Genomic DNA, 13,265 nt, shown 5'->3' with positions numbered 1-13,265 from the left:
TGAACAATGGCAAAGCCTGAGAGAAAAGAAAATGCTGGACTAGTGTCAGCAAAGCCATTCCCTTTCTTTCAGCAAGCTGTACCCCTGATATTTGACTATAACTTCTGAAAAGGGGGTGCAGTGGAGGCAGAAGCAGCAGGAAATGCTCCTGCTGTGTTTCCATGCAGCAATAGCTTACCAAAGCAAACCCCCTAACGGGCTTAGGGTGGGCAGGGAAAGGCACTTGTGCCTCAAGCACATCAGCCAGGGTCTGCAGCCTCTCTTTACATACCTGATGTTGGAGACTCACTCCAGGAAACCTATGAAGGGCCACTTGGCTGAGTTCAGAACTGACTCAACCCACCAAACACCAGGGCACCAGCCAGCACAAACAAAGCCATGTGCTAGCTCTACAGCTTGGCACACAACCCTGACCTTCCTCCTCCAAACAGGAATTCCCTGAGCTTCCTTGGTATCTGGGAATTGGGTTCCAGTCTTGTCCTGTGGGACTGCTCATAGGAAGAGTGGGACAGGCAGGGGACCAGAGCAGACCTGAAGAATGAGGCTCATAAGGAGCCAGGACTCCATCGGTCCCTTTCACAGGAAGGAGCACGGAGCAGAACCTGCTTATGTCCTGCTCCCACTTCATTCCCCACAGTGTTCAAAAGTCACACATGCACCACCCTCTCAGAAGCTGCTCCCCTCAGCCCTGCTTGTTGCCCTTGCTCTACACTTTCCTGGCTGTATCACAGGAGGAACTAGAAAGAAGCCGAGGACGAACTCTCACTTTCCCTCACAGGAAGAAAGACACATTTCTGCTTTTTGCCAGCTTTGAAACATTTATGAAACACTGCAATTGTTCAGGCTCTGCAGACTTTACAGCTCCCCAAGACAATGCAGATGTACAACTCTCTCACAGCTGACACAGCCTCATCTTCTACACTTCAAAGGAATTTGAGGAAGACAGAATTTCCTTGAGAAAGTGAAAGAAGACAGATCCAAGGGGTAGAAATTGCTTTTATTAAAAAATCTAAAATGTTATTTATAAAATGCATTTCATCATCTGCACTGGGAAACAATTAGGGAACACACAATTGTTGAGGCCTCTTGATGCTTTCAGAATTTCAACTCGCCAAACAAGCCTTAGCTAGAAAAATCGGTTACACACCTACCACCACAGGCAATCATAAGGATTACAGAAAGATTTCAGCCTTCGAGTATCAACTTTTTTACAGAGAGACTTCTGGTAAGCAGCCCATGTGCATACCTGAAAATATCCACCTAGTGCAGTGGACTCGTCTTTAAAATTCAATTGTTTGTGCCAAAATACAGTATTAAAAGATACAAAATAAATAGTTCAGAAAATTTAATAAATAAGGATGCATTGTGATATCCAGTGTATAGTAATTTCTCTTCTAAAAAAATCCAACCTGTATAGATCTCTGAATAAATACCCTTTTGTGAATTTCATTTTTACAAGTAAACAACCTGCCCTTCCCTTTCAGTTCCCAGATTAACACTGAAGGAGATTTAACTCCCCCAGGGTGAAGGAGGATGTGAAAGAAAAAAGTACTTCATTTATTTGCTTTGAGAGTTTTAACAGCTCCTACCTAACTTGTCCCAAAACTGCAAAAGCTTTTAATAGTTTAACTTCTCTGTGATGTGGTTCTGTTTCCAAATAGGTCTGCTTGTTTTACACAGTGCATTGAAGACGTGAAGACCAAAGTCCTACTGTAACTCCAGTGGATTTTGAGATGAACTTACAGCAGGGCAGAAGGAAAGGCCACAATGACTCTAAAGAGTTGGTACAGATGTTGAACACACACATTTACATCTGCAAAGCAAAGGCCCCCAACAGCAACTGAGGACTGTACAGCATTCATCCATGGTGTGTCACTGAAGAGGCACTTCTTTCACTGCAGGAGTTCTACTTACTGGAAGCTCTATACAGACTTAGTTGGGGTCACTTTCAAAGAGGCACAAAGGAAAAAAAGAACCCTCAAATAAAAAAAAAAAATGCTGGTTTTCAACTAAGGAAAATTAAGCAGATGTCAGCAGTACTTTGGGAATCCTCTGTCAAGTTAAACAATGCTGATGGAATCGCTGTGTGCAACTGATTGAATTTAAGAGGTTTTTAATTGGATTACTTCAAAGATGCATTTAGACAATAGCTATGCAAACAGCTGAATCAGCACAACTGATTTATGGCAGTGCCATAAATCAGGCCTACTGCCAGGAGAGTAATAAGCCTATTTTAATATAGTCATAGGTTAAAACAATAAATCTAAGCCCCACTCTTTATCTTAGCAAGGTTAATACAAAATTATTCTGGAGAAGACAAGAACATCCTTAAAACCACCTGTTACTAGAGCTTACCTGATGAAGACTGGGCTGATGGATGTTAAAACCAGTCTTAGCTGAGTGACATGTTTTTTTGGTAGGAAGTTCCAAGCAGATAATAGAATTCAGCTGGTGTTTGATTATTGCTTAATCCCTCCAGAGAGAGAACTGTCACCAGTTCTGGTTTTTTTCAGATCAGTTACTTTGTTCTCCTCACAACACATTTTCAAGGTACCTAGACAGTGATCTATTTGCCTAAAGGAGAGTCCTAAGAAGTGCCACCTCAAACCCCAAGTTTCACACAACACAGTTTCTTTCCCAATAGGACAGCTAAAACTTCTGTTCAGTTTAGAGCAGAGTTATAAAAAAACTTAAACCACATAAGAGCTAAAAAGCACAAAGTAGTTGGGTGAATTTTCATTTACTAGGGCTAGAGGAACTACATTTCATACAGGCCATCCCTTCTGTCCCATACTTTCTCCACGAGGACAGTATGGCTTGGGGTACTTCAGGGAGAAGATGTCACACACTTGTAAATGCAGAATGATGAAATTTGTGTTGGTCAAATTCAAGGGAAGACAGGCAGGTGTGGCTTCAAGATACATAAAATCACTGTAGTTTTAAAATAAGGCAGGGGCAGGTACAAATATTTGGCAATATACCCTCGTTCTCTGTGAAGAACATCAGTGGTAAAACAGCAGCACCTGTGTTTAACCATCACCACCAGGTCAGGAATTAAGCCCTTGGAGACCAAGAAACTGCACTGGCAAGAGCTACATTTTCAATAAAGTTTCCTAATCATGGGACAATTTGCCACAGAGCCTCAGCATACCATTATGCTGTTATGAACAGCAGAAGAATCAAGTGAATGCCTCAGTCTCATTTAAGCTGCAAGATGCCTTTAGGGAAGAAGCTTAAATGCTCAAATGGCTCAATATAATAAACAAGTGTAAGCTGAACACTGCCAATGCTCTGTGCATTAACTGCTTCACAGTCCTTTCAAGTAAATACATGGACGCAGGAATACCTCAGTACCATATCATCTCAAACCTTTGGTCACACTCCCTTTATACTTTAAATACACACCGCTCCAGGATTTGCTAATAAAATTTAGCAAGAAAATGTGGGTGTGTCATCACTGGCATTTTCATCCAATATCCTCTCTCCAAGTAAACACAGCACACTTCAGAACTCGTTTGTACCTTTAAAGTAACATCAAGCTTTAGCACAGGTAGGTGTCCAGTAACACCTAACGGGAACAGGAGAAAATTGAATAGAATGAAGCTAAGATTAGGTTCCATCACCAGTCAGATAAGTATGGATCCTTTTGGAGAGCTGGAATGCAATTGAGAAGAGTTTCTTTTCAGTTAAAATTAGTCTTCCGTAAATGTTTGTTAGGGATTTCTATAGCACTGACTTGGAGAGGCCAGGACCCAGCAAGAATTCCTGCTTGGATGGCTACACCCGTCACAACGGCCAGGTCGGGATCTACAGAGGTATTGGGTTCCTTTCCAAAGAAGTCACGAATAACTTCACGTATTTTGGGAATCCGTGTGGAGCCTCCGACTAACACAATTTCATCCACTTCTGCTTTGTGCAGGTGCCCTTCCTGCAACACTTTTTCAATGGGCACAAGAATCTTCTCAAAAAGGTCCTCATTTAACATCTCAAACAGCTTCCGAGAGATTTCTGTTTCAAACACAACTTCCACAAAGTTGTCCTCTACTTTGGAAGTGTCTCCATGATTTTCCAGGCCGTTTGTGTTTTGTGAGGCTTTGCCCTTTAGCACACTCTTTGTTTTTTCCAGGCCGTTTATGTTTTGTGAGGCTTCGCCCTTTAGCACACTGTTTGTTTTTACCTGGCTTTTTGCAAGTCCTCTTGTAAGCTCGTTTGCTGGCAGAGTTAACAGCACCCTCAGTGTAGCTGCCTCATGGACAGTCAGGTTTAATTTAACAGCTTCCACAGCCTGTCTGAGGCGGTGAATCTCCTCTTTTTGTGTTGGCAGAGAACCGTACGTTTGACGGAGCTGATCATATAAATACACCATTAACCTCTGATTGAAATCCTGTCCTCCAAGTTTGTTGTTACCTGGAAGATCAGAATAGAAGGCATCAGACAGAGCACCTTCAAAGCCCCAGAAAGCAGCACACTGCTTCTCTTTCACTGCAAGGTGGTGCTCAAGGGCAAGAACAAACACAGAAGGACCACAAGCACATGAGCTCACAGAGCTGTGACAAAAGACAAAATGGTTGTCCACTGCCCACATGATGGATAATAATTTTCACTGTTTTGCTTTGACTGAAAACAGTAACTCACTTAATGACCTCTAACTAAATCAGGGTGAAGCTGCTGAATCTTTCTTGCTGTTCCACTCTAACTGGACTGAGCAGCAGCAGCTCACATCAAGAACTTGCTTGCTGAAAGCAACACAGGCAGCTGGCACTGGACCTCAGAGCTGTGTGCATGCAGGCCAGCTGAAGCATGGCTGTCTCTTCACTACAGTCTGACCAAACACTGCTGCCAGAGCTCAGTGCCCAGGGATGAATCATTCATACACCATTCACAAAACTTCTGGGTTAACAGCCTGCATATTCCCAAACCCTGCTCAACTCAACTGGCACCAAACACAAGGACACACCACAGCACTGGTCAGTGATTTGCCAATATTCCCAGATTGGGCAAAGGTGACGGAAAGATTTTAAACAATCCCAACCCCCCAAAAGTTCAGTCACAGTAAGTGTAACATGCAGCAGCACTTTATTAGTGGGCACAAAAGTTAACAGACACAGATAAAATGAAACCACAACTTACCCCTCTGGGTCAGCCAAAACCTGACTCTGTGGTCTTAATTGCTGAAACCAGCCACAAACCTAATTTTGCATGAAAATCTGCCGAGAATGCATTTGGAAAATACTCTGTGACATGGTTGATATGTTTTAAAAGCCCCTCCAACAGCGACTTCAGGTGCACCTTGCCTCCCACTCCTTGAGAAACAAAAGCATTTTTCTCACCTGCCATGGCTCGTGTGATGAACATCCCTCCCATCTTGTTCAACAGAGACACGTCCAAAGTTCCTCCACCCAAATCCACCACCAGAACATTAAACACATCAGCTTTGTGGAGCCCATAAGCCATGGCAGCAGCTGTGGGCTCATTGATTACTCGCAAAACGCTGAGCCCTATGACGAGCAGAGACAACAAGCAACACTCAGGTACACCTCAGAAAACTGCAGTTCTTACATCAGAATGACATTTGCCATTACTTGTAGGCATTTTCTTAACCACACTCAAGTTAAGTTTCAGGTCTAAAGGAAGTAGTTTCCTAAGCAGTAATATCCAATGAACTCTTTTCCTTACTTAATCCTAAAGTAGTACTGCTTCAGCATCAGGGTGAAATCATGAATCATAATGTGCCCAAACACACTGCTTCCAGAGAAACCTTGCTAAGGAGATTTATTTCATGCATTCTATTTTTGTTTAAATGATTATCCAAGGGTGCTCTATATAGTCTCCCTATATGGAGATTATAAAAAAGACTATTTTCCCTGAAGTAAATCTTACTTCCAGCTATCTATGTCTGCATTAGCCAGCTGCACCTGTCAGTACTCAGAAGTTCTCAGCTGTTCCTCACAATAAATCCATTCTAAGCTTCTCTGTCACTCATTTACTGTTTCTATATCCTCCACAAAGACCTTACTGTTAGTGAAATAGACCTCAAGCTCTCCAAGAAAAACTCTGGAATAGAGAGACATCACCTGCAAGGTTAGCTGCCTTAATAGTAGAATTCCGCTGCCTTTCATCAAACTCTGCTGGCACGGAGATGACTGCCTTGGAAATGGACATGCCAAGGTCAGCTTCTGCCATTTTCTTCAGTTTCAGCAGCAGCTTAGAGCCAATGTGCTCTGGAGTGATGTGAAAGGTTTCATTAGTTGTCACAGAAAATTCAGCTAATCCATTGTTGTTGACAATCTAGAAGGATAAAGTGACACAACCCCCAAGTGAGAAATCTTCCTATGCTCCTCCACCCTGCTCCCACCAAATATTTTATTTGCATGTAGTCTCTTTATTCAGGAAAAGTTTAAATGTGCTTAGCCATTTCTGGGCCACTTTTATTCCTTGATTAGGAGGATTATGCAAAACATGCCACTTAAGGGGTCAAAGTATATCCAAACAAATGACACCCACTATGCCCTAGTAAAACATATTAAAAAACGTTAAGACTTAGAAACTGTGGAGTCAACTTCCAACACTACATTCGAAGACAGAAGGGATGGTTTTTTAATCATTAGTTTACCTTTCAGGTTTCTGAAAGGAAACAAACAGCTTGGTAGTGAAAAAGCTTCTCTTAACAATATTAAAAAATTAACAAGACTTCAAAGACCACTTGCGGTACACATTTTTTTTTTTATTTTTTCAACCAATTCTGCACCATGCTCATATAATGCAGATTAGTTTTGTTAAAGCAACTTTCAAGTTCTGCTGCTGGTGAAATAGAAATGTGCTGTAGGAAAAAACACACTGGGACATGGGAGAAGATGTGGCTTTAAAACTTTTCTGGGTTTTGGTTTTTTTGGGGGAGAGGTTTGTTGATTTTTGTTTGTTTGTGCTTTTATTTTACAAATTCACGGAGAAGTAAAGTTTCAGCAAAGCACAGTTAGCATTTCAAGTTTAAATTTATCCTTTCAGAGATGGGACTGGAAGGTTACCCAGAAACACATTTCCCAGTAGGGAAACACAGGGTCCTCTGGAAAATCATTATCAGCTCTCATGCAGAAGTACACAACTTCCACAACCATTTCCTTCTGCTCTCTGGATACCTCTTACAGTTTTCAGGCACATCAGACTGGGCCAAATGACTCAAGGTCTGACAAGATGATCAACCACATTTCATGTGTCATAGAATCGGGTTGGAGGGACCTTATAGCTCATCTCCTTCCAACCCCCTGCCAGTGGCAGAGACACCTTCCACTAGACCAGGTTGCTCAGAGCCCCATCCAATCTGCCCCTTGAACATTCCAAGGATGGGGCATCTGCAACTTCTCTGGGAAACCTGTGCCAGGGCCTTACCACCCTCACAGTAAAGAATGTTTTTCCTAATCTCTAATCTAAACCTCCTCTCTATCAGCTTGAAGCTGTTTCCCCTTGTCCTGTCACTCCAGGCCCTTGTAAATAATCTCTCTCCATCTTTTTTGCAAGCTTCCTTTAGGTGTTGGAAGGCCACAATTAGTTCACCCCAAAGCCTTCTCCAATCCCAATTCTCCCAGCCTTTCTCCAAAGCAGAGCTGCTGCATCCCTCTGATCACCTTGGTGCCTCCTCTGGCCTGGCTCCAGCAGCTCCCTGTCCTTCCTGTGCTGGGAGCCCAGAGCTGGATGCAGCCCTGCAGGTGGGGTCTCAGCAGAGCGGGGCAGAGGGGCAGAATCCCCTCCCTGCCCTGCTGCCCACGGGGCTTTGGATGAGCCCAGCACACGGGGGGCTCTGGGCTCCCAGAGCACATGGCTGGGGCATGTCCAGCCTCTCACCCACCAGCACCCCCAGGGCTGCTCTGGATCTGTTTGTGCCCAGCCTGGATTGCACCCTGCAGGATGTCCCTTACTGCTTGGAGGGAACTGAAGGTGGTGGCTGCTTACCTTAAAGGGATACCTGCTGCTTTCACTCTGCAGTTCTTCCGAAGTGAAGACTTTCCCAATGAATCTCTTGGCATCATATATGGTGTTCTGAGGATTGGCGTCGGCCAGCTCCAGGCCTTCGTAGCCCACGTGCACGCCGGTGTCGGTGAAGGAGACGACGCTGGGGATGCTGCTGTGCCCGTGCTCATCCGCGATGACCCTCACGTCCCCGCTCCCGGGCAGGAAGACGCCGACGGAGCAGTAGGTGGTGCCGAGGTCGATCCCGATCACCCTGGGGGTGGGCATGGGCAGATACTGCTGTGCCAGGTAGCTGGCTAAGAGCAGGGCCAGCACAGCAGAGCCTGCAACACGGAGTTGGGAACAGCAGGGTTAGGGGAGCAAGTCCGCAAGCCTCCAGTCGATGCAAATGACACCGTGTGACACACTACACCTCCCGCAGCTTTATTTCACACTCCGGAGCCTGGTTAGCTACCTAATTAGTTTTTAATTTCCTTCTCAACAGAGTGGCTAGAAGTCAAGAATTTAAGGCATTAAACATTAAACTGATGAAGGAAAAAAAGCCCAAGAGACAGCCAAGCCGAAAATACCATCACACTGTAATAAATCTATTTCTCTCTGCACGTTACTGCAATAACACGGGCTAATTCGTACTTCTGCAGGAGCTGCCTATGAATGACACGAAAAAGGACATTGAGTTAATGGGGCTACCCAAAATCACAGCGAAACTACAAACTCCCAATTCTAACACCTCCAGCTTCACCAAAAGTCTAAAAATAAGGAGAGAGAAACCCATAGTACCTCATTCTGTTTCAGCCATAGCTCCCAAAAAAGCATCTTCCCATACCTCTGAATCTTTCCTGTACCTTGAAACCCAAGGGAACACCAGTTTATGTTCAGAAGAGCTTGTTGCTTAGTTTATTTTCTTTTAATTTTACTTATAATCAACAGGGACAGAAAACCAAAAAGTCTAGCACCAAGTAATGCCTCAGATGATTACCAAAAAAACACACCAACAAACAAAATCTCAACAAGAAATGTAAATAAGTTAAGTTTCAAAGAGTGGGTGACCTCTTTTTTTCACAGCAGAGAAGGGTGGCCATTGTAGTGCTTCAAACAGACTGTTTGGAAAGCTCTGGCTTGCTCTGGGCTGCAAATCTTCCCAGACATTTCTGAGCAATGTGCCACTGAGCACTCTGGCTTTCATAGAATGCCACAATGGGTCAGGTTGGAAGGGACCACAGAGGCTCATCTGGTCCAACCTCCCTGCTCAAGCAGGGTCATCCCAGAGCACATGGGACAGGATTGCATCCAGCTGGTTCTGGAATATCTCCAGTGAGGGAGACTCCACAGCCTCTCTGGGGGATCTGTTCCCGTGTTTGGTCATTGCACAGTGAAGTTGTTCTTCCTCATGTTCAGGTGAAATTTCCTGTGCATCAGTTCCTGCCCATTGCCTCTTGTCCCATTGCTGGGCACCACTGAGCAGAGCCTGGTCCCTGCTCTGACCCCTCCCTGCAGGCACTGGGAAGAATACATTGATGAGGTCCCCTCTCAGTCGTCTCTTCTCGAGGCTCAACAGCCCAGCCCCCTTAGCCTTTGCTTCTAAAAGGTCCAGTCCCCTCATCATCTTTGCTGCCCTCCGCTGGACCCGCTCGAGGAGTCCCATGTCTCTCCTGTACAGAGGAGCCCAGAATTGGACACAGCACAACACAGCGAGCACGGGAAGCTCGTGCCACCCTAGAGAGCCAGCCCGGGGCGACACCGGTGGCAGAAAGACGCGAGAGCGGAAGCAAAACTCCCCAAACCCCGCAGCCCAGCCGCGCCACCGCCTCACCCAGCACAGCCATCTGCCCCGCCATGTCTGCCCGTAGCTCCGGCCGCTGACGGCTCTTTCCGGGCCGCGCGGGGCATGCAGGGAACGGTAGTACGCGTATCCCGCCCGCCCCGCTCACGTCACTGCTGCTGCGGGCGAGAAAACCACAACTCCCAATGGGCATCGCGGCGCGGCCGGTTCCGGCGGGTACCAGCCAATGGGAGGGGAGGCGCGTTACCCGTTAGCAGGGGAGGCGGTGTGCGCCCTTTCACAGGCGCATGCGCGGGCCCGGGCAGACGGGAGTCGCGATGGCCGCTGGGAGCGGTAGTCCCGGGCCCCGGCGCCATGGTGCTCTGCAGCCTCCCGTCGGCGTGAGGCGTCAGAGACCGCGGCTGTGGCAGTGCTGGAGCAGGACATCTTCCTTCATCCCCCTCGGTTTTCAGCTAGAAAGTACGGAGTTCCCTCTTCTGCAAGGGTTTAGAGAGAGCCTGGCCGCCGTGTCTTTCACACGGGCAAGAGCCAGGTTCGGAAAGGAGACATTGTTTAATCTGCGCAGGGTGCAAGTTAGAAGCTTTCCACAAATCAAGCACACCGATTCTCAAAACTTTACAATAAATATGCATTTCAGCAAATGAATCACAGTTCACTGCCTACAAGTTACCTAGTTCTCTTTTTTAATGGTGAGGGGATATTTCCTTCTTGCCCAGCTGGCATTTAGAGAAGCGAGGAGAATGCAGGTGAAACTTGCCCCTCAAATGCATCCTGGAGGGGCAGAATTGGTAACCACTCTAAGAAATGCAGTGTGAAATACTCTGTGGGTTTGCTTCTCATCAGTTCTCCTTCTCCTCTGCTCCACTCTCATAAGGAGTAATGGGTGTCAAGGTTCTGGCAGAGCAGGTTTCTGTTTCAGGCAGAAGCTTAAGTTAGAAGCTTTTTAAATAGAAAATATTCATAAATGAGTAGCTGGTAGCAAATAGCATAGTGGAAGAAAAGTTAGACTAAGTCCTGTTGCAGTTACCATCTCCAGCATCTCTGTTTCTCCTAAGTGATGCAAAGACATATAACCCAAAAGTAATTCCCAGGAGCTCACTTCTTAGAAGCTTCTTCTCTATGCAAAGAAAGTGGCACTGCTTTAACTTAATAGTAAAAAATGTATTCATCTTCCACTTATGGCTAACATAAAGTGTTATGCTTCATTCTCAGCATGAGAAAGTGGAAACTGTTTGGAAAGGGAGGAAAAGGTTAAACCATTCAGCCTCCTTAATGACTCATGATCTGCCTGTTTTCTAATTACTTAGGTAACTTTTCTTAATGTCTTAATTTTTTCTTAATTTTCTTAGGTTTTCTTTTCTTAATTTCTTTTGAATTCTTTAATAATTTCTCTTGAAATGGGACCATTTTAATTGTGCTCATTCTTAGGTGGGGGGAAACTCGTAATCATTGTTTACAATATTTCTTCATCCATGTAACTCATGAGCAGGCACTTTGTGTTTTATGCCACTGTCAGTGGATGGTGAGCAGAAAAAAGGTTTAGCACAAAAAGGGCGTACAATCAAACTGGATTTTGCTCACGATTTTGATATTTAATAGCAGCTTTTTTTGATACATAGGGACCGTCTGAAATATGACACTGCAGAGTGCAGATATGTAGGAGTGTGTTTTTAAAAAATACGGATACAAGCCCCTCATTCCTGATTTTTTTTTCCTTTTCTGGAGCAAAGGCCAGGCTTTGGTTTTTATCCTTGAGGTTAAACCTCTAGGAGACTTTGGGATCACTTGTTACCATACCTGCCCGAGGACAGAACTCAGATGCCCTTTTCCGTATAATTCCCGTTCTATTTCTCTTTAGCAAAGCAGCTTAATGCATTCAGTGTGTCAGTCAAGGCCTCCCCACCTGACTGACTCCCTGGAGGCCTGGCTGTTCCCTGCAGGATTACACAGCACAGGCCACCTGCCTGGGAGTCAAGTCAAGGGGAGCATCTCAGCAGGCTTTCTGCCCTGCAGCAAAGCTCTGCCATGCCAGAAGCTTCTGCAGCAGCCACTGACTCCCCTGTAGCTGGTTTGGGCTGCTGCAGAGTTTGAAGGCTCGGTCCACCACACATATTCTGCAGTCCCTGTAACACATGCTCTCCAGCAGATGTGCTTAAAAGAAGTCCACAAGTGCCTAATTATTTCCCTCCATATCTTCTCCATGACCTGTTAGGACCTGCTCATGGATACTCCTGGACTCTGCACAGTGATGCCAGACTTACCTTGCATCTCCAAAATAGGCTGGACTAATCCTGGTGATCTTGCCCTTGTGTTTTTGGACATTACCACTGTGTCTTCTGTATCACCTTTTTTTACCTACTCTCATTTGTGAGAGGGAGGCCTGTCTCCATTTTCCTCTATTATGTGAGGGAGCACTACACTCAGGAATGGGTTGTTCAGGAGCAGAAGGGAACATCCAGTGTTTCTGGGGAAAACTGCTTGATTTTGCACAGAATAATTCAATATTCATTGGGCAATAGAAGGAGAGGCTTATTTGACTGGGAGAGAAATCTATGGAGCCTCTGTGCCACAGAGTGCCTCATGGGGAAAGCAGAAATGTGTTTGGGGCAGTCACTGGAAGGCTGGTCTTTGTTTTCCTGGAATGCTGTGCTTTTGCCACTTCCCTGCAACAGCAGGCAGGGCACATACTCCGTGGTGAGCACCCTCAGCTGAGGGTGCGCAGTACAAGTTTGGAGCCGCACAACTGCTTTGCAAAAGCTGTGATAAAGCTGCTCTGGCTGCCCCTGAGTGAAGGGGCGTGAGGTGCTGCAGTGCCAGGGGCTGCCAGTGCTGAGCTGCTTGCCTGGGATACCTGGGCTGGGCCACATCAAATGGCCCTTGGCCACCACACACCGGGACCCCGACACCCGCCTGCCTCTGGCGTGGCTGTAAAAGGGGGTGTGCAGCCAACTCCCCCCAAGGGGCTGGGCAAATGCTTATTTATCCTTCTTAGTGCATCTGTTCACTCTGGTAGTAAGCTGTTTGTAACATTTCAAACGCTTTTCAGGGATTAATTTCCTTCAAGGGGCTGTTCTTTTCCCTGATGCTTTGATAGGTGGAGGTAAACATGTTTTTGTCTGCAAGTAGCTTGAGGGAGAGAATTGTTCTTACAATGTAAGAGCAGAGGCTGGTTTTAAAACAGTGTCCCATCAGATGTGAACTGGTGTCTGCAGGAAAAATCCTGCTACACTGGGGATTATCACTCAAACCCTACACCTGTGATGTGCTAAACACAGTTCAAGCATTCGGTGTGCGTGGAATCAAATACAGCTTGTTTTCATTTGCAGGATGCTTTGCATCAGCTGTATCCTTGCATTTGGAGAAAAGGAAATAGAATTTACAAAACATCCTCTTTTCTGCTGTTGTACAGAACAGGGTTTTGTCTTTCTAGGGTTTACTCAGTGAGTGCTTTCTGCATTGTCTCAGTCATTTTAAAGCCAGTGTCTAAAACTGAAATACAGGATGCTGGCATATGGTC

At 45.6% G+C, this 13,265-nt stretch overlaps 1 protein-coding gene across 1 annotated transcript; it reads right to left on the bottom strand.

The window, feature by feature from the left end:
- Positions 1-978: 978 nt before the first annotated feature.
- On the bottom strand, positions 979-9,834 carry HSPA13 (heat shock protein family A (Hsp70) member 13). The gene is made up of 5 exons (XM_053935423.1): positions 9,779-9,834; positions 7,948-8,288; positions 6,075-6,288; positions 5,331-5,498; positions 979-4,407 (listed from the first exon to the last, which is right to left on the bottom strand). The coding sequence occupies exons 1-5, from the start codon at positions 9,801-9,803 to the stop codon at positions 3,683-3,685; spliced, it is 1,473 nt and encodes a 490-aa protein (XP_053791398.1). The 5' UTR covers positions 9,804-9,834; the 3' UTR covers positions 979-3,682.
- Positions 9,835-13,265: the final 3,431 nt, after the last annotated feature.

The sequence above is a fragment of the Vidua chalybeata genome, chromosome 2 (assembly GCF_026979565.1).
Source record: "Vidua chalybeata isolate OUT-0048 chromosome 2, bVidCha1 merged haplotype, whole genome shotgun sequence".
NCBI classification, from domain to species: Eukaryota; Metazoa; Chordata; class Aves; order Passeriformes; family Viduidae; genus Vidua; species Vidua chalybeata.
This window is presented reverse-complemented; position numbering and strand designations above follow the sequence as displayed.